The following is a 20,888-nucleotide window of genomic DNA, read 5'->3' on the forward strand; positions in this document are numbered from 1 at the left end:
CTGTAGTTGCATTTTAGACTAACTTGGCGACTTCTGATGTGAAGATGAAAGTAAAGAACTTTGCATCAAAAGCAGTTTTCTTTTTTCTGAATCTAGTAACAGGAACTTTCTTTAACCTCGGTATGATTTATTTGGCGCTGTAGATGTCACACCTCAGGTAACGTCACACTTGAGTTGATCAGTCATACCCGCTCTGGTTTTAAAAGGGAAGTAACTCTTGGTGGCCTCGTACTACATCATTTACGTGTAGTTTTTCTTACAGGGAATGTGTGTGGTTGTCAATGTAAATTGCAAATAAAACACATATACAGTAGTCAAAAGGGGAGTTCAGAAATAGTAAGTATTGGAACAGAAAGCTTGTTTACCTCTGTTCTGTGCTAGATTTGGTTTACAGTAAAAAGTGTTGTGATTTTTAAAATTCCCCAAAGATACCATCTATTTAACTTCTCCATGCGTGTCTATTTACGATGCAAAATATTAGAAATCTGTGTGTGTGTGTCTAAACAGGGACAAATGCCAAAAATAAAGTTTTGCAAAGTCAAATTAACTTGCCCCATTTTGGACCAAGCTTGTCAGCTTTGGAGCGTTATGTTATGGATATGAGCTGGAAAACAAGTATTCAAGGACCCTTGGCCACCTACTGGTCAAAAAGGGGCTTGTCATATTGCTATCTCAACATAGGTTTCTAACCCTGTTCTTTCCTCCCTCTGTTCCTGCAGCAAATAGAAAAGGAAGCAATACTGAGAAGAAGGTATAAAGGACTGCAGGAAGAGACACTAAGAGCTAAAGGCTGTTGATCTTTTAATCCTAAGATAAAACGTAGCCTCTGGGCTAAGACTTGCATGCAAAATTCTGATGCTGAGAAAGCAAGAGTACCATCATACTCTTAATATATTAACATTTGCAAGGTGATTTGAGCTGTCCATGTGGTGATCACTTGTCCACATTTGCTAATGTGTCCCTTGCTCTCAGGTCTTTTTTATATTGACACACATATATATATATATATGTATATATATATATATATATATATGTATATATATACCCACACACACACATATATGTGTGCATATACATCTATATGTATATATTTCTCCCTACTGCATTGTAGTAAGAGTATGTAAATGCAGAAGGCTCGCCTTTCCAGAGGAGGGAAGCAACTGTGACTGCTGTTACTTTTTAGTTTTGTCAGCAGTTTTAGCTACTCCATCCCTCTGAACTGAAGGGTGGTTCTGTACATCTTGGTACATCTGCTTCCCAATATGTGAAGTGGGGAGCGGTTGAGCGTGTGTGTGAGAGAGAAGGCTTCACTGATACCTTTTTTCCTATGCTGTTCACTGATCTTTAGACTGCAGCCAAGCAGCTAGCCCAAGTGCTTCTCCATTCCTTAAGTGAAGACTGTTACTGGAGCCCTTTATCTGATCCTCTTCCTGAGTTCATGAACAAGGAAGATCAGTCTTACGTTAGCAATCTTCTTTGTCGGAGGCCCCAGCTATACACAGGAGAGAAGTAAGCGTTCTTTTTTTTTATTATTTTGGTTTATTGGCGGGAGGAGGAAGAGTGTTTGAACACTCTCTGGTATTGCTAACTATGTCACCAATTCATGTAGTTGTTTTGTATGTTTTCATTTTTTTAACTTCTCATCAGAAGACCTACTGCAAAAAAAAAACCATTAAACCTAGAGTGTTTGGGTTTTTTTTTTTTCTTTTTTCACAGGAAGGAAGAATATCCAACCAAATAGCTGTCTTTGCTGTGAAATGGAAATAATCTATTTACGATTCAGAATAGCTTGTCTAGGATATGTTGCAGAGCTTTTAATTTTGTGAACCTGCAAAAGAAGCTATTGCCTAGCAAATGAATCATGCATGAGTTGTTTCAAGTTACTGCTGCTGTTGTGAAATGAGAAAGAGAGGCTGATAGGATAATTCTTGACCTCCTTCAAAAAACATATTCTGTCTTTCAGCCTGTACTGCCCTCAAGACAACGTAGAAGAGGCTCTTCTTCTCCTCTTAATCAGTGAATCTATGGTAAGCCAAAAATGTGTTTGTAATAATAATGGCACAAAAGAATACTAGCCTTTCCATGTCAAGCCTTCTGGAGGGTTTTTGCACAGTACAAAGAATCCACGTTTAAAAATTCTTTCCCAGATAGCCAGAAACAGTCAGCTGCAGGACAGGAAATGCTATTTTTTCCTTGTTAGTGACACCACATTTACTAAATGGAACTTCAGTGAAGGGTTATGGGAACTGTCAAGGAGAACATATGATTTTTTCCCACTTTTCTTGTGTTTCTGAAATAGTTTGTAGGGGCTTAAGCTGGGGAGAATTTTTCTCTCCAAAAACCCATATACATTCTTTCTGCATGTCTTCTGCTTATGAATAATTACATTGCTTGTAGCAGAGCATTAAATTAATAAACTCCCTGATGCTTCTAAACCCACAGAACATCTTTGTTTAAAAATGACAAAAAGGGAAGTATATCAGTTAAGATTATTTGTATGTAATTCTATGTTACAGTCTTTCATTATTTATTTGTTACACTCCTAAAAGGTGTGGTGTGTTTTTTTTATTTCAGGTTTCCCTTCAGATATGGTAGTGCTATTGGTATTCTCTCTGATAGTTGTTAGAATGTGAATAGTTTCTTAGACAAATAGTACAATAGAATGCTTTTGCTTTTTGAAGGGGAAAATGTTTGTTACCGAGAAATACGGAATTCAGAGTGAAATAAACTGTATGTTTTTAATGACCTAAGAATGAATAGTAAGAGAATGAAAGTGTACTAAACACTTATGGATTTCTGTTTGTGAACATGATGAAATTATTCAGGGCTGATTCTTTAGTACCAACTGTTTTGGTTTGGCCTATTCGGCCTCTCAAATATGTACTTAATTTTAAGCATCACAGCAGTCCTATTATCTTTGCTAAAACTGTTGTACTTAAATTGAAATACATGCATACCTGACCTTGCTGAATTTGGCCAAAATACTCTGAACCTTTTGAGAATTAGCTCTGTAAAGGGAAATGTCTGCCTTTACTGTAGTTGCATGTAACATCCAGATGTATTGTCAGTAGACAGATATTTCCATTCAAACATCCAAAATGAATGGATTTATGAGTCAAGAGTGGGAGGAATTGGGAACCTTGGCTAATGCCAGGCAACATGGTGGTTCCTGCTATTTGGCATTAGTCGAGTAGAATAACCTGTTAATGTTGCTTAGTCTGCRTGGAAAACGTTTTAGCTGTTTCAGTTCTGAGTGGCCTTTGCTATTTCTGGTGCTGATGATAAAGAGGGTCTTGTCATGTGCAGAAACATCCATAATGAACTGCACTGAAACAAATAGTTTTCTTCTATTTATAACGTTAGTTGCTGAGAAATCTCTTTGAGGGGAAGGGAAAAAGGAGGGAAAACTACAAAGTAACCTTTGGTACCTTCCATGTTCTGAGAAGATGCAAATGTACAGGAAAACTGTAAGGATTTTTATCTGAAAATATGTAAGGAATGTCATTTTACTTTATATCCTGGGTAGTCATTTATAGTCAAAGTGAAGTTTGAGGATCTCTGATCATCAGCGACCCTGTTACTGAAATGCTTGCAGACAGTTTTTGGGCAAGGTGAAAGAGAGGATGTGATGCAAAYATGACCTTTCCTTTTTTATTTTTGGCTTCTTTCAGTTTGTATCTCTGGTTTTCTGGCTCAAGGCTTCTCCTTTACCTCCAAATTCTGAAGAACTTAACAATTTTAGTATAGTTTGTCTTTAGAATTAGGGAAGAAAATGAGGAGGCAAAACCCCACAAGGCATTATATTGACTAAAAAATCACATTCATTTGAGCACTATTAGACTCTGCACCTTTTTTTGCCTTCTGCTTTAAGCCTCTGCAGTACACTTGCTTCCTGTTTTCAAGGGCTTCTCTGCAGTTAGAAGGTCTTTCTGTAATTGGAAGTGGAGAATTTAATTTATTTCTTGGACTCTGGGAGCCGAGGCTTTTAGAATATCACAAGCGGTGTTAAACTTCTGATTAAAATCAGAAGAGCTCATGTCAGCATAGCTTGCCAAAGCTGATCTGAGCAAGAGGATGGTCAAGGATCTGGAGTACTGACAGCGCTGATTGCTCCAGTGTTCTCCAGTGCTGAGCTCCCAGTCAGAAAGACCTTATGGGACCTTGAATGCTACAGGCTTGTTCTGCTGAGGGGAATAAGTTTTCCCTATTWTATCCAATAGCATATGAAATAGCAAATTGATCATGTAACTATGGTATGGAGGAAGTAGCATAAAAATCCTGTTGATAGGATTTGGACTGCTGTGTTCACTTCAAGGCTAAATAAGCTTTTGATTGTTTTAGTGCTTTTAGACATAGGAACTTTCTAAAGGTAAATAGATGCAAGGCATTTTGATCTACTGCCCATAAAGCAATAAATAATCAAAGATTCTAGTGAAGTGCTGCAGGAACCATAAATTACTTTTCTGGGTGTTGGGAATAGGACTTCTAAGCCTTCATCTTGTGTTAGCATTGTTTTTTGGCATTAGGCTTGCCATGAGTTTATTATTGTGTTAATGAAAATACAGAACAAGTGTATAGAAATACAGCTACAACAGGAATGTGTTTCCTAGGTGAAGGAATAGTGGGAGCAATCTGAATCTCAGATATATTTGCAATCCATAAACATTTGCCTGTAGTTTGCCATTACTGTACCAAGAAGGGGAATTTTTTTTAGTTGATGATATAATGAGAGATCTTTTCCATGACAACTTTGCTGTAGGCTATTGAGTTTTCTTATGAACGGGTTTGTCGTTTGGATTTTTTTTGTTTTCTATAACCTTCAGAAAATTAAAAAAAATAAGTTAACAGGAACCAGTTTTCCAGTTCAGATCTCTATCATAATATAGTATTAACTACTGAATAATATTTACTCAGTTATATACATCCTGGAGAGAATGTCAGTGGCAAGTGATAATGGCATGTTTCTGTAGGCCAGTAAGCAACATGGCCARTATTTCTAGATTTTGGCTGGATTAAGCACTCTTTCAGTATTTACAATAATGAACTCCTTAAAATTAAACAAAACTGTAAACAAAATAAAACAAAAATATCCAGTTAGGTTGACTTGCTGGGAACTATTGAGCTTCTCCGGCAATTTGATTGTCCTGTCCCCTCACTGCCATCTACTCACCAGAACAGTCGCTTTTTGGATGTGGTTTTTAGAAAGACTAAAGAACAACCATAGTACACTCTCTTGTAGGACTGTAAGGCAAAACATCTGCTCTATGTGCACATTTCTGAYTTTCACTACTCCAAAAGAAGCTGAAGTGGAGCAAAACTGGGGGCAGTAGGGCAAACAGAAGAACTGTCAGCACGTAAGGGACAAGCAGAGCAAAGACCTGCCGAGGAGGAGCAGCATCAGAGAACCACAAAGCAAATAGGTGAGAAATTTGATGAACACAGGTAAAAGAGACAGGGCATGGTAGCTATTTGAAGAAATGTACTACTCAAATGTTTTCCCCCATGGCCCAAGCAATCCAAAGAGGGAGCAGGAGGAGTTTGTTGCATCAATTAGGWCTTACTGTGCTTCTCTCTTTGTCTTGCCTTCCTGAGGTGAAACTACTCTCTGCTTCACCGGGGCATGTATGACTCGCCAGATGATGTCACTGGGGTTAAAAGAACTGTTCCTAAAGAGGGGAAGGAGAGAAGAGAAATCATATTGATGGTGTTGTAAGCCTGACCCTATGTACCAGCAAACCTTCTCTGATTCTTGATGAAGCTGGACTCTGCCTTGTGAAGCTGCCTTGGCTTTTCTTATTGCCCTTCTTTCCCTTAAAGGGAACCACTTTGCATGTTTCAGTGGAATGAAATAAGAATATCTTCTAAAGTGATAATTAAAGGGTTCCTTCACTATTTCACCGACTCTGCCTCTGAGCCGAAGTATAGAAGAGGATTTATTTATTTTTTTTCCAAATGCCAAATGGCATGGTAGAATTCTTTTGTAGTTTCAAAAATGTGTCTGTAGGTTCATATTAATCAGAGCCTATTTTCTCTTGGCAGTCTTCTAAGTTGTTTTCTATATTCTTTCTGTCACATTGAAAATGGGAACCTATTTTCATAAGCTAAGGCATCTCGGTAAACAATGAGAAGCATCCCAGTTGCTGAGTTTGGCAAGTGCTCCTCCTTAATGCCAGCTGTTATTTAGTTACCATGGTTGGCCACAGTCCTCATGAAGGAATCTAGTGAAACAAATCAGGCAGCCTGTAGATTACCACAGTCGAGGTTGTGTTTGAGGCGGTTTGAGGTCTTGGGGATTCTCATTCCTTCTGTGGAGCCGAAATTACAATATGCATGTGGCTGTGTTTGAGGGGAAAAATGCCTTTCCTTCAAACCCAGGCAGAGGCCAATTTGTAACAGTCTTTATAAGCTCATGCTGTGCTAGAGTCCAGGATAGATGATACATTCCTTTCAGGCATTGGCAAAAAGACTGGCTTATTGTTCAACTGCCAGTCCTGTTGCTTATTGCATTTAACCCATCAAAAGCAATGGCCCTGTGTATATGGCTGGCTGTGGTGTGGTTTCTCTGCATCATGGTACCAGTGGGAACGGCAGTGGTTTTACTGTCAGCAATTCTGGGTGCCTCGTGCTGCTGGGAGTAAGCAGGGGAAGTTTGACAGGACTTGCTCTCAACTGCAGTTTTTCTTGTTTTAATAACCACTGTCAGGAGTGTTCTCCAAGTTGACTGCACTGCCCCTTTTTAATCAGTCAGAAGTTTCTCAGTGCCTGGAATAGAACACTTCCTATCAATTTTTGTGTTTACTTTTGAGGTAAAAATTTGGAAATCTTCTGTTTTTGAGGTCTAAAATACAGTCTAGAATTCCTTTTCAGCCCTTGTCAATACTGGCTTTTACGGCTAGAGGTTCTGGCTGTTTTGGATCCACCTATTACTAGGTAATAGCTTTTGTTTTTTGTATTTGGCGCGTTTCCCCCCCCCCCCCAAGCTCTTTTACTTTGATCAAACTGAAAATGAAGCTGCTTTTATCCAAAACTTAAGAAATTCTGTGCCTGTGTAACAAAGATTAGAAATGTCATCCCCATCTTATCTCTAATTTGAATCCTTAAAGGTGATTTGGCCATAGAGAACCCAAGAGCATAGAACAGATGGTGAAAGGGGAAGTAAGATACTAGGACTTGTCCTGTTCTTTTTACTAATGAGAGCAAACTCATGGTTGTGAGAGTGCTTTTAAAATGGGCTGAATCTTGTTCCCTTTAAACACAGAAATAAGTAAAACCCATCATCTGTACAGTTTCTAACTTTATAAGATAACACTGTCCAACACATAGGTTGTAGAGGAGGAAAGAATCTTGTGTTGAGTTTGTAGGTTTTTATAAGACCAAACCTAATGATGATGCTTATGATGGTTGYCCAGCTGTTGTATTTCTCTGCGGGTTATCAGATAGATGATGGTAGTTAAAAAAGATGGCTGGGAACACGATTGCCTGTTCTGTAGGTTCCTATCTTGATCTAGGCAAATTGTTGTGTTGCACTTTCAATAGCAAGCCAAATTGTCTGCCTAACTGGTCTGCAAGGCAAAGCTATGTTTTTTCAGGCCTGCAAAGGTGATGGGCTTCAGAATGTCTAGTGGGAAATACATCACCTCTGTTAGTTTCCTCTTGAATAAATAGTTCTAATCTGAGTTTCTGTGATAGGGTAGAGAGCTTTTTTCCCCTCTAGTTTGTATTAATGAGTCTTGTTTCCAAACTTGCAAGGAGAGTCAGAATAACTGGAAGATAACTTGTAAATGCAGGTTACAAATAGAAAATATTTGACTTGGGTACCCGAGACAGTAACCCATATACCTGTCTTGCTCTGCTTGTTAATTACTTTCTCCTTTCTCTATTCCTTTTGTGTGTTTGTTTTGTTTTGTGTTTTTTTTTTTTTTTTTTTGTTTTTTTTTTTTTTTTGTGGGGGGGGGGGGGGGGGGGGGGGGGGGGGGGAAGGGAGATGGTCTGTTCTGTTTTCAGTGATGCTTCCAAAATTAGTTATGTTACAATAGGAACCACTAAAATATACCTGATGAAAGATAAGATAGGCAACTTTTTGTTACCAAGTGCCAGAGTAAGGGGAAAACTTTAAGARTATTCAGGTGCTATTAACTTTTCAAGGATAATTCAAGTCCTAGCCAGTTTGCAAAAATGTATCAATGTTGTGGGAGTGGAAAATAGCCCTTTTTAATTTGAGTTATAATTCTGTAGCAACTCATAATAGATACCTCTCTAATTCTGTTGTATGTAAACTACTGATGCGTTTTGCTCAAAATAAAGCAATTGCATTGAGAGAAAGAAGGAAAAGTTACAAGACTTTAGAATGAATACACTCAGGTGTGGGCCAAACCCTCAGTAGGTTAGATCGGCAGTGATTTCTTTTGAGGATATGGCTTGTTTATTTGCTTTGTTTTCATGAATTTGTTTACCACCTTGATGTCTGTAGTAGCAGAGTTGCTTTCTCATTCTAAACGAGGTGCGGCTGACACAGGCAAAACCCTTTGCCATGCTCTGTGTTTGTGCTGGAGGTAAGAGCAATTTGGCCTCCCAGCCTCTTTGCRTCTATCAGCTATTTTGCTGAGATATCTAAATGGAGTATGAGTAATTTGTGAACTTTTGCCTACCAGAGGTGAGACAGATGCCTCATATTTCACACAGTTTTCATTTTCTGTGTTTCTGGCCTGAAACAGAGCCAGCTGTGATCTGTAAGAGCAATTTTTTAGAGTGGTCAAGAGTATATTTCCTGCCTGTTCTATTCTACCTGCTTCCCATTTTCACAGCAGTCGACACTGAATATTTTCTGTGTGTACATTAGTGAGAGGAGCCTTCACGTGCTGTGTAGAGGCCATCAGTAACTTAGACGAAAAGCCTATTAGCCTCTTCCTTGTGAGTGGATCCATGCCATTGCGAAGACCTCATTCATTTCATTGGCAGTACAGGCAAAACAGCCAGTAGAATGGAGAACCTAAGAATATGGGCTAAATATTTTCCAGCCCATAGCAGTACAGAAGCGAATTGCATGATTTCAAAGGCTTGTTGTCAGTAACGTCAATATGTGACATTATTTTTCCTCTCTTGATGTTAGTATTGAACCACATCAGTTATATTATTACAGTATACTGTAAAAAACATGTTGCCTTTCTGTGTGTGTGGTTGCAGCAGATGTGGYAAATATGTTCAAYTTGTGACTTTTTATAATGAACGTAATGCCTGTGAATTAGGGGGCAGGCACCAGGCTCTCATTAAGGATTTTAATAGCTTGCTTTCTTAAAAAAAAAGTTTAAAAGTGAGCAATTAAAGATACTTCATAACTAATTGCTTTGAGAATGGGCTGCTACATGGAATATGCTCTATTATATGATTGTTTGATTTTGTATTAAGAAGCACATCTCTGCTGTGGTAAAATTTAATTTTCTGCAGTGTAACTGCATGCTGAGGTAGCAGCTATTTGGATTTGCTGCAGCTCTTTCTTTCTACAGATACATGTAATAAACATGCCATAAATCAGCTGTAACTGTCACACGACTGTGTGGCATAGGAGTGTCAGTGATACACAGTGAATCCTCCACGGATAGGTGGCTTACCCAGTTTGCAGGTAAGTATGTCATATATATGGCTATGAAGACACAAGCTATGTGTAGTTCAGCAGGGCTCTTAGTTGTGTTGCAGAACTCTGCGAAGGCAAATCTTTCCTGCTGTCACAGCCAGCGTGGATCTGAAAGTCCCAGAGTGCTGTGTTGCCTAAGCCAGCCCTGAAAAGCCCTGCTGAACCTGGTCTGCTCAAGCAAATTGAGACTGAAGGAGGAGACAGTCAGCAGCATGGCTCTGCAYGACCAGGTATCAGCTTGAGGGCTGCAGCCCATGCTGGAGCCTTTTGGGTGCAGGCCTCCTGCAGGCAGGCTCTGTACCCTGGCTGGGCAAGAGGTGGCGACCAGCTGAATGAAGGTGCTTATGGTCCATGTGCTGCTTGGTGGGACTGACTGCAGGCTGTGTCCTTTCAGAATAGGAGTGATGTCATGTCTGACCCACCTCTGCACAGCCACTTGGGTGTCTAATGCATCCCAAAATATGAAATGTGATGCATCTCTGGGTTACTTCATTACCTGGAAATACTCAAAATAAAGGAGAATTAACTGTGTGTTTTTCTGTGTAATGCTGGTTAYGCTTACTCCTGATACTGAAGCTCCTGTTGATAATATTAGTGACCCTGTCTGTCCCACACGATAGGACTTGAAYGGAGGTTCTCTCTGTTCTTAAAAAAGCGTGGCTCGCCATCTCTCTTAATCCCACTTGTGTACAGATAAGCCATGTCTRTGTGACAATGGTAACAGCTTAAAGGAAAAGTAATATTGGTAGTGTTGCAAATGTATTTGTAGCTATCTTTTGATGCTGCTTAGTAGCTGAGAAGGAGGAGGAGATAATGCAATGGGAAAAATTAGGAATTGCTACTTATGTGATTGATGCACTGTTCGGAGACCAGTGTTCTAGAAACTGCTTTTTGTATTTGTGTTCTGGAAAAATAGTGGCCTGAAAGAATAGAAACACATAGATACAGAAAAAATGTTGATGTAGATGGCTTACATGTTTACATTCTCCAATACAAAAGGAAATTTCTCTCTAGGAATGTATTTGGCAATGTATACAATTCAGTCTTCCATGAATAGCAAAGGGAAATTTTCCCAAAAGATAAATAACGAGGCTAGAAATACGTTTTTTACAGTTGTTTTCTGCAATGAGGAGGTRTTGGTTTCATTGTACTATGCAGTATACAGTTCTTTTTCAGGTGAAATTAAATTTTGCTACTAATGGAAAATAATTCTCCTAATAGGAGTTACCTACTTTCAGCTACACAACAGGGACAGTAAGCCTAGATACWATCACTAATGAATACCTGGGTATAATAACTACATGCTTTACTGACAAATGTAGTAAGTGAGGACAAAAAGTGAGTTCCTGAAAGGTTTAGTTTCTAAAGACAGCTGAAGATGTGTGAGTACTGGTAGATGCTGTAAGTAGAAGTGGAAAAAACACAGTATCATCTGTGTGTCTCTTCTTGTTTGTGTTCTTCAATGTGTGAAGTTCTCTGTTGGACAGAATTGATGTATGTCATACTGCAGTTGCTCTACAACTATTTAGAACTGTATGAGCAAAAATACAAATAAACAGAAATTGGCTAATAATAATTCAGATCACAGGACCCTTCATTCTATGAGAGGCAGACCGTAAAAACATTTTGATTTTTTTTTTCCTGAGTGGATTTTCAGAAACAATGATTGAAATTTACTTCCTCCACCCTCATGTATGTAACATTACAGTAGTAAATGTTCCCTTGATCCTCGGGATGCTGGCTGTTAATTGCGTCCGACGTGCTTCATGTTCTTGTTAATGTTCATTGAGTTTATCAGGAAATTTGCAATATTTGGTTATTTTTGTTATAGCCTTGTCACCTGGAATTCAATGCTAATGCAAGAACCTCTTGATTCTGAGCAGCTGGAATTAGCAATTGGAAAAAGGGTCAGTAATTACATAACCATAAGAAATTGTTGGGATTCAAGTGACTTGTTGAGTTTGCTCAATGGCAACTTCTACATATGCAAGTGGTAAGAGAGTGATAGACTACAGACCAGCTCTGGCTTTGAGATTTGAAAGCTTGAGCAAAATATGCAGAGTTATGATTTTTTTTGGAATATTAGTCCTTCCTAGGAGCATGTTGTTAAGTGCTGTCTGTCTAGGAAATGTACAGTGCGTTCTGCATGCCAGTCAATTTTAGCACGTTGCATCCTTTTGTAATATGTGACATATTCCTGCTGACTGCAGGATACGGACATGTTGGTACATGTAGTACCAATATTTGTTAGCAGAAACTAATTAACACTTATCAATTCTGATTAATTTTCTATCTTTGCAAGTGCATCAACTTAAAAATCAGTTTGATACTAGATGAATGCCCCAAAAAAGGATCAGACTGTAACTGATATGAGGTTGATTATCAGATTACAGAGCATGAAGGTGCTATCTCAGTAGCTATTTTCTACAATTGTCATAACAATGTAACTGGTGCAAAAAATTTGTTAATGCTGTTTCATATATGTAGGAGGATTCACTTAGCAATAAGGATCATTTTAAATATATGCTTTTTCTTTAACTTCTTTCTTTTTAGAGGAGCAATCTCAAGATTATTCTGTGTATGCTTTTTCTCTAATTACTTCCTTTTGTARTAGCAATCTCAGGTTAAGTCTGTACAAAGCACAAACACTTTTTTTAAGACTAATTGTTTCTGTACTCTAACTGCAAGATTTTTCTGTTGGAAGTTGGTTTCATTCTTTCATGCAACCTTTTATTCTGAACCATTTTTTAAATCACAAATCATACCTTCTGCAGTAACATGGAAAAGAAAATATTTTTGTTGCTACAAGAGTTAGTATAAGTTTATGCAGTCTAAACACTGGACTGAACTTGATCTGTTTGCCTTTAACTGCGGTCRCCATTTAGCTCTTAGTTGTGATTGGGTTAGTTGTCAGTAATTGTGTTTGCTGTCTCGGCTGGGGGCTGTGATGAAGAATGCTTGGAACTGGGGCATTACACAGATAATATCATGATGAAACAGCTGCAGCTTAATCATAATGAAATATGTGTAGGGGCCTTAGGACCTATATTCTGGAAATTTTTATTACACTTAATTCCCACATTTAACCTTTTTAGGAAAAAGAAAATCTCCCTGCAGTTAGAAGAAATAGACGTAAGATTATAATAGTAAGAATTAAGAAACAAATCTCATAGCCTCCTTGCTTTAGGGAGGAAGCAATTCTTGTTTGTTTTTGCCCCAGGTGAAATTTTTCRCCTAATTTTTCTGATCTTTTGCATGTCTAGACCTGAATGTCTTGTGTTGCAGCCTTTTCAGCTGGGAAGCCCAGGGCAGTGCAGCAGTGCTATCAGTCGGTGCTGCTGCTCAGCAGCACAGAGCACTGCCCTTCTCAGAGGTTAGGCAGTCASTTAGAGGTCCTGTGTGCTCTGAAAGCAGAGGGACTTTTCTGATGACTCTGGGATCAAGATTTCTCCCTTTATCCTCAGAAAACAGAGGCTGAGGACTTAGCTTAAATTTCAGTCCATGGCATGATATCTTGGAACATTTCTTGAAAATTGCTAGGCTGATAATTTTCTGTGAAAAGTATTGCTTCCTTTAAATTGATCAAGGCTGAGGATTGCAGTGATAAATTATGCATAATAAATACTTATACAGTAAGATATTGTAGAAGTAATTGTTCACTATTGCATTGACCAGGCCTCTAATTGCATTAATTGATTGGACAAAAGCCTGATTATTAAGGTAACCTTCTTAAATTCGAAGCAAAAAGTGAGTAGCAGAAAGGACTGAAACAACATACTGTTGGAAAGTAACCAAGTGCAGACACAGAAGACAAGAATGTGTATCAATTGTGGATGCATTTATCTGAGTTGCAGGCAATTATAAGAAGAAGAAACATAGTTTAAGGATGGGCTTGGGTTTCTGCTTGTTGGAGAATCTTATATGGCAGGTCTACTCTAATTGCTTTCATCCAGTGAAATAAATCAAGATGAGTTTATTCCCAGCAATTCCTTTCTCTGCAGCCGTCTTCCTGAATTTGCCTCATGTAGGCAAATAAGTCTACTTTCATAGGGAAACATCTTCCATTTGGGGGGATTTAAAAGGAAAAAAAAGACGACATTGGTATTTTTAAACAGGAGGACAGGGGGGACTTTCTGTGGAGGTATTGGTTCTGTTGCCTTGCTSTTGTGAAGTCTGATGCCCCAATTGTGTCTGTGCCCAGGCAAACCGGGATGCAGTAATCAGCCGTGCCCCTGATCAGCAGGATGACCGAGCTGTCAGCCTCCAGGATGCATCTGCAGTCTATGACCTCCTCAGTATCACGCTGGGCAGAAGAGGGCAGTATGTCATGCTTTCTGAGGTACCTCCTCCTGGCTTTTGCTGAAACTTCCACTCAATTTTTGCAAGCAAAACCGATCTTTTTGATAACAGTTATTGGCTGTTGTTAGGGGAAATGAAAAGGAAGCATAGCTATTTCTACTAATCTGTGGGTACTACAGACCTATGGAAACACAAGCCAAAAATATATACAGAAGTGTTTGAGACACTGAACTAATTTATATGTAGGCACTTGAACAGAGTGGCCATGATTTTAAGTAATGCTGTGTACTAGCAGAGCCCATTAATGGAGCAGAGGAAAATAGTTTTGTCTTTTTTTTCCTTTAAAAAAAAAAAAAAGATACCCCCCCACACACACGCGCGCACACACATACCCCCCTGATCACAACAAGTTGTCACCCCTCATTTTATTGCTGAGCTATGCTAAGACATAAGATGTCAAAAGGAAAAAAAGTCTGACACTTCTTTCAATGTATGCTTCTCAGTGCTTGGAGAGAGCTATGAAGTTTGCATTTGATGAATTCCACCTCTGGTACCAGCTTGCCCTGTCCATGGTTGCTTGTGGAAAGGTAAGATTCAAACCAAATGAACTAAAAAGTGCATGTTTTACTCTGTTAGGGTGGACCTGGCCTATTTGGATGTGCAGAGTCGTGTATTTTGTGGGGATAAGGCTTCAGACAGCCTATGTGAAAGGTCAGTGCTCTCCTTGTAGACCGATCACTTTGTGATCAGTTTTGCATGTGGTAGTCTGTGTATCAGTTTTTCCACATAATGTTTGCTGCTCATTTTCAAGTGGATAGAGACTTTGTGCTTGGCTGTGGATTACAAAGCAGTATGCAGTTGTCCAGTTCCTCTTCAGATTTTTTGTAAATGTGCTTGGAATAAGAAAGATGTGTTTAAGAAAGTTTTTTGTTAACTTACGCTGTGGCTTTGGGCGGTTGACTTATCCTCTCGCTAAACTGTGTTTTCTCCATCTGATAAAGGAAATTTTAATGTATTTTTTGCATAGAATGATTGTGAGGATTAATGTTTTAAGTGCTTTAATCTTGGTACAAAAGATACTATAGAAAAACAAAGCTGTGTGAGTGCATGCACAGGCATGTGTTTTAACATGGGGTTTATTGGATTTTTTTTGTTATTTAATATTTATTAAAGCTGCCACTGAGATGAGTAAAGTCTTCTTGCAAAAGACAGGCTGAGGAAGCATGAACTTTGCTTTGCCTTAAAAGTGGTGGCTTCCTTCAGGATAAGTAAATAATGTTTTTAGCCTATTCATTCTAAAGACTGCAGCTGAAGACTCCCAGGAGTTGTGAGCAAAGTAATGCTGTGCAGTAGCAGAACATAGAATCATAGAATCAGTAAGGTTGGAAGGGACCTCTGGAGATCATCTAGTCCAACCTCCCTGCTCAGCAGGGTCACCTAGAGCATGTTAGACAGGGTTGCATCCAGGCGGGCCTTGAATATCTCCAGAGAAGGAGACTCCATAACCTCTCTGGGCAACCTGTGCCAGTGCTCCGTCACTCTCACAGTGAAGAAATTCCCCCTCACGGTCAGGCAGAACTTCCTGTGCTTCAATTTCTGCCCATTGCCTCTTGTCCTGTCACACSGGACAAMTGAAAAGAGTTTGTTCCCGTCCCCTTGACACCCTCCCTTCAGATCCTTATACATATTGATAAGATTCCCCCTCAGTCTTCTCTTCCCCAGGCTGAACAGGCCCAGCTCTCGCAGCYGTTCCTCATAGGGCAGATGCTCCAGTCCTCYGATCATCTTCGTAGCCTTACACTGGACTCTTTCCAGTAGCTCCATGTCTCTCTTGTAGTGGGGAGCCCAGAACTGGACACAGCAGTTGAGATGAGGCCTCCCCAGGGCTGAGTAGASGGGCAGGATCACCTCCCTCAACCTGCTGGCAACACTCTTCCTAATGCACCCCAGGAGACCATTGGCTGCCTTGGTCACAAGGGCACATTGCTGGCTCATGGTCAACTTGTCATCAACCAGCACTCCCAGGTCCTTTTCTGCAGAGCTGCTCTCCAGAAGGTCAGCCCCCAGCTTGTACTGGTGCCTAGGGTTATTTTTCCCTAGGTGCAGGACCCTGCACTTGCCCTTGTTGAACCTCATGAAGTTCCCCTCCGTCCAACTGTCCAGCCTGTCCAGGTCTCTCTGAATGGCAGCACAGCCCTCAGGTGTGTCAGCCACTCCTCCCAGCTTGGTATCATCAGCAGACTTGCTGAGGAGGCACTCGGTCCCCTCATCCAGGTCACTGATGAAGAAGTTGAACAGGATGGGACCCAGTCCTGAGCCCCGGGGGACTCCACTAGCCACGGGCCTCCAGCTAGACTCCGTGCCACTGATGACGACCCTCTGAGCTCTGCCTTTCAGCCAGTTCTCAGTCCACCTCACTGTCCACTCGTCTAACCCACACTTCCTGAGCTTCTCTAGGAGGATGCCRTGGGAGACAGTGTCAAAAGCCTTGCTGAAGTCAGAGTAGACAACATGCACTGCTCTCCCCTCATCTACCYAGCCAGTCATTCCATCCTAGAAGGCTATCAGSTTGGTTAAGCAGGATTTCCCGTTGGTGAATCCATGCTGGCTACTCCTGATCACCTTCTTTTYYTCCATATGTCTGGAGAGGACATCCAGAATGAGCTGTTCCATYACCGTTCCAGGGATGGAGGTGAGGCTGCCTGGCCTATAGTTGCCTGGGTCCTCCGTCTTGCCCTTCTTGAAGACTGGAGTGACACTGGCTTTCTTCCAGTCCTCAGGCACCTCTCCAGTTCTCCAGGACCTTTCAAAGATGATGGAGAGTGGCCTGGCAACAACATCCGCCAGCTCCCTCAGTACCCGTGGGCACATTCTATCTGGGCCCATGGATTTGTGGATGTCTAGCCTGCCCAGAAGGTCTCTAATCCTATCGTCCTCAGCCAAAGGAAAGTCTTCCATTCTCCGGACTTTCTCCCTCACATCCAGGCTACAGGATTCCTGGGGGCTGCCCTTARCAGTGAAGACTGAAGCAAAGAAGGCATTCAGTAATTCTGCCTTCTCCGTATCACTTCTCACCAGGGCCCCCRCMCCATTCAGYAGTGGGCCCAYRTTTTCCCTAGTCCTCCTCTTGCTGCTGATGTGTTTGAAGAAGCCCTTCCTGTCGTCCTTGACATCCCTTGCCAGACTCAGTTCCAGCTGGGCCTTAGCCTTCCTCGCAGCCTCTCTACATACTCTGACTGCATTCCTGTARTTCTCCTAAGTAGCCTGTCCCCTCTTCCACATTCTGTGTATTTTCTTCTTCTGTCTGAATTTGACCAAGAGCTCCTTGCTCAGCCATGCAGGTCTCCTGACCCTTTTGCTGCACTTCTTACAYGGATGCACCACTCTTGAGCTTGGAAAACATGTAATATGTCCCTAGACTCTGTGTCCATGGAATACAAGGGATGGGCAGAGACTGCTAATTACTTTATTCAAGGGACCAGTTGTTTGCCAAATGATAACTACTTCTGACCTTTTATGGATCTAAGCTGAACTGGGAACAGTGGCTTTTGAGTGAAAGCTGGAGATGAATATACAGTGTCATGSTTTTGGAAAGTCATTGTCATCTTGTGGTGTAAAAGTGGCAGCACAGCTTGCAAGAGGTCTGAAGGGATTGTTTTGCTTGTATGAGCATAGATAAAACCCTATCTGGCTATTGCTGTGCTTCATACTTCAAGAAAATGGCAAACCATTGAGAGAAGGTCTGAAAAAGAGAGTGTATGGCTAAGAATGGCTACAGGTATAGGTTACAGAACTGGAGAAAGATTGAAAGGAATGGATTTTTTTACCGGGGGGTGGGGGTGGTGGAAGGATCGTCCAATAGAGCAATAAGTTTTCAAGTGCTATTGCAAAGGGGTTAATAATCTTGTCTGTGTTKGGTAGGACAAGATGTGATGGTTTTCAGTTGCTGCAAGATCAGTTCATGATAACTACGAGGAGGCACAAAAAACCATAGACATTGTGGCACGCTGTAAAAAGATCACCTGGGGAGGCTGTGTGGTTGGGAATCTGTGGAACATCCTAGACAAGTATCAATCAGCAGTAATCCCCCTATAAGCACCCCTGTAAGGATGGAATAGTGAGCTGGGACTGGGACCTTGTGAGCTCTGACTCTGTATTGTGGCTCCATGTTGTGACTTTTATAAATCAGCTATATCTGTTACAGTGGAAAGGAGATACCAAACCTCTGACAAAGCAGAGTAGATACAGGAACAGCAGGGAACTGCAGGGGAATGTTTTGTAAGAGGGACTCACAAATTCCTGTAGGAATTCAGAACAAGCGTTTTGAAACCCAATTATAAATAAAAAATGGTAGCTAGGCTTAATCACATACAGGGAAACCTGAAGCTACTGCTGGTATAGCTGAACAACGAGCTTGGTGCTGTGGTGCTAATACCTTACACTGGCCTATGTCAGGTGCTAGTTTTAGAAGTCAGATCCAACTCCCCTTGGCATTCAACTGGAGTTAGCACGTAGCTGCCCTCTGGGCCTTTGCAAATCCTCTGGATATCCAATCTCTTGGTCCTCAGGACAACAATAACAAGATAGGCTATGAAGGAAAGGCACAGTATCTTCCCATAAACGCTGTTTTATTGGCCTTTCTGGTTGTGTACTTGTTTCTCAAGAGCAAACAAAGTTGTAGCTCCAATAATCTGCTGGAGAAAAAATCTAGATATAACTATTGATGACTGTTTGGTTTAATTAATTGATGGTTTAATCTTAGACTAGTATGGAGGAGAGATATTTAGTCTCTAGCAATTTGTATGATTGCATACAAATTCTCCTTGTATGATTGCATACCTCTTCTGCTTCCCTGGTAGATACTGTATTTATGGTATTAAAAAAAAAAGCCATAAAGATCAGCATAATTAACTGTCTCTGTAACTGTCCCTTCCTTTTAGTGTTTGAAATGTCGTATCTTTCTGCCCAAACTTTAAATATTTGGGAGGTAAAATGGCCGGATCTTGCCAATTGATGTAACAGTAATAAATGCTCTAAGCCTTATGTGGGGAAGAAGGAATTCCCTTACTCAAGAATCCCATCTGTGCAGCATTTCATTTTTAATCCCAAAGTATTCCCTGAGGATTCCTATACTCTGCAATGCGTCATCTTGCTAATGGGAGATGTGGCATACATTTTTCTACTGTTTTGCAGCTGGATAGCAGGACAGAGTTCATTTCAATATAAGTGCTCCAGTRAAGTGGGAAAAACTGATGAGGAAACGTGGTCTGTCTAGGCCACAGAATGCAGAGCACGTTTTTATAGGTAAAAGATCTGTTTTCACCTGTCTCTCAGTCACAGACAATTTCTGATCTCATTTCTTGGTAATGAGATCTCACATCCTGCAATGTTACTTGTTCTACAGTACAGCAAATCATGCTCACAGATCTTGTGTATGACAGGAACTCTTTTATCAACCTGTAAATGCTGGAAACTTCACTATTTTTTAACGTATTTTTAGTGTTTTCAAAGTCTGCCCTTTAAGAAAGTACTGTAAAGTCTATCTTGCTTTCTCTTCCACACTACATTTAACTAGTTTTACTTTGCATATTGATCATCTTCAGGTCAAGTCAATTGAATTGAACTTCAAACTATTTTCTCTCTCTGCCAGCCAACAGATTGCCAATGGTGGCTGTCATTTTTTGCAAGTGATCAGTCTGAATGTCAAGTGAGCCAAACTAAGCTCATTACTATATGTATGCTTGAGTTTACACATTATTTTAAAAAGCATGACTCCTAACAAAAATAGGCACATCRCTTCAGAAAGTTCTTGTAGAGCAAGTGACGCCTTAGGGCTTCATAAAAACAGTGAATGAGAAAGCTCAGAGATGCATAACCTTCCTCTCTGTCTTCTATCGACTTAAGTAATAGAAATAATGGAGTGACAGTGGATGCACTTTCCTGTGCTTCTTCATGCCTTGCACACTGAGAAAAGATAGTGTAGTTTAGTTGTTTATTAGTTCTGGAGTACAATGACTTTCTTGGCAATACCTGTATGTATTTTCTGAAAAAAAAAGGAGTATGTTTTCTTCAAAAAATTAAAATCCAGCATGAAATTTGGAAGACTGCTATAGGCAGTTTTAGATAAAATGGTGGGAAAGCCTAGGCAATGGCAAAGATATCTACTGTAAGAAAGAGATTCTGGGAGGCCCTTTAGCACCAAATTCAATTCTTGGTAGGCAAGAAAAAGGTTTCAGTCAGTCTAATGCAGCACCCCTGTTCTTCTGCACTGGTTTTGGAAACCTGGAGGCTGAACTTCACTGCTGCTTTAAGTTGTTCCTGCTGGTAACAACCATCAGTATTTGGTAATATGACGGGCGGAGGCTGGGTGGCTGTAGTAGTTCCTTGGCTCCGTCATCTACTGGCAGGCTGGAGTCTGAGGGACAAATGGTGKGAGAGCCCAAAGCTGTCCTGCAAAGTCCTCAGGCACTGGAATGAGCCACTGTCCTGTTGCTAAATGAGTGCAGTAGGTTGAATCTGCTTCTCTCAAGACTTTCAGAAAGTAAAACTGACTTGTATTCAGCAGAGTGGTGGAAGGAAGGAAAAAGCTTTTGCAGAGCGGAGAAGACTGTGTGAAGAGAAAGATGGCAGTTTGGGGCAGGCTTGTTTGCTGCTGCTGCTTGTCAGCTAAGCAGCTTTGACTGAAAATGGTGGAGGTTAATGGCACACAGCACTTCTGCAGACTTGGGCAGCTCAATTGAGGCATCTGAAATTTGAGGAAAAATTATCAAATGAGAGGTTTAGCTGATGTATTGCAAGGGATGGGAATAGGGTCCTTCTGTGCTTGTGAGCACTTCCCTGGCCTCGAACCAGTGGTATCAGTTGTGTCCTGCCACATGGGATGCAGCCAAGGTGTCCCAAAGTATCACTGGAGCCGTTTGGGAGTAGAAACTCAGAAGCGCATCATGGGACTGGACTC

At 40.7% G+C, this 20,888-nt stretch overlaps 1 protein-coding gene across 2 annotated transcripts in view; it reads left to right on the forward strand.

Annotated features, from left to right (window-relative positions):
* TTC7A (tetratricopeptide repeat domain 7A) overlaps positions 1-20,888 on the forward strand; it is a 180,812-nt gene that overhangs the window by 30,716 nt on the left and 129,208 nt on the right. For both annotated transcript variants that reach the window (XM_085315879.1, XM_085315878.1), the window contains exons 7-10: positions 1,349-1,509; positions 1,964-2,027; positions 13,833-13,970; positions 14,434-14,517. In XM_085315879.1, the coding sequence (XP_085172005.1) occupies positions 1,349-1,509; positions 1,964-2,027; positions 13,833-13,970; positions 14,434-14,517 (447 nt within the window). The remainder of the gene's footprint in view (positions 1-1,348; positions 1,510-1,963; positions 2,028-13,832; positions 13,971-14,433; positions 14,518-20,888) is intronic.

Source organism: Rhea americana, unplaced genomic scaffold (assembly GCF_003343005.1).
Source record: "Rhea americana isolate MKP2758 unplaced genomic scaffold, rheAme1 scaffold_44, whole genome shotgun sequence".
Lineage (NCBI taxonomy): Eukaryota > Metazoa > Chordata > Aves > Rheiformes > Rheidae > Rhea > Rhea americana.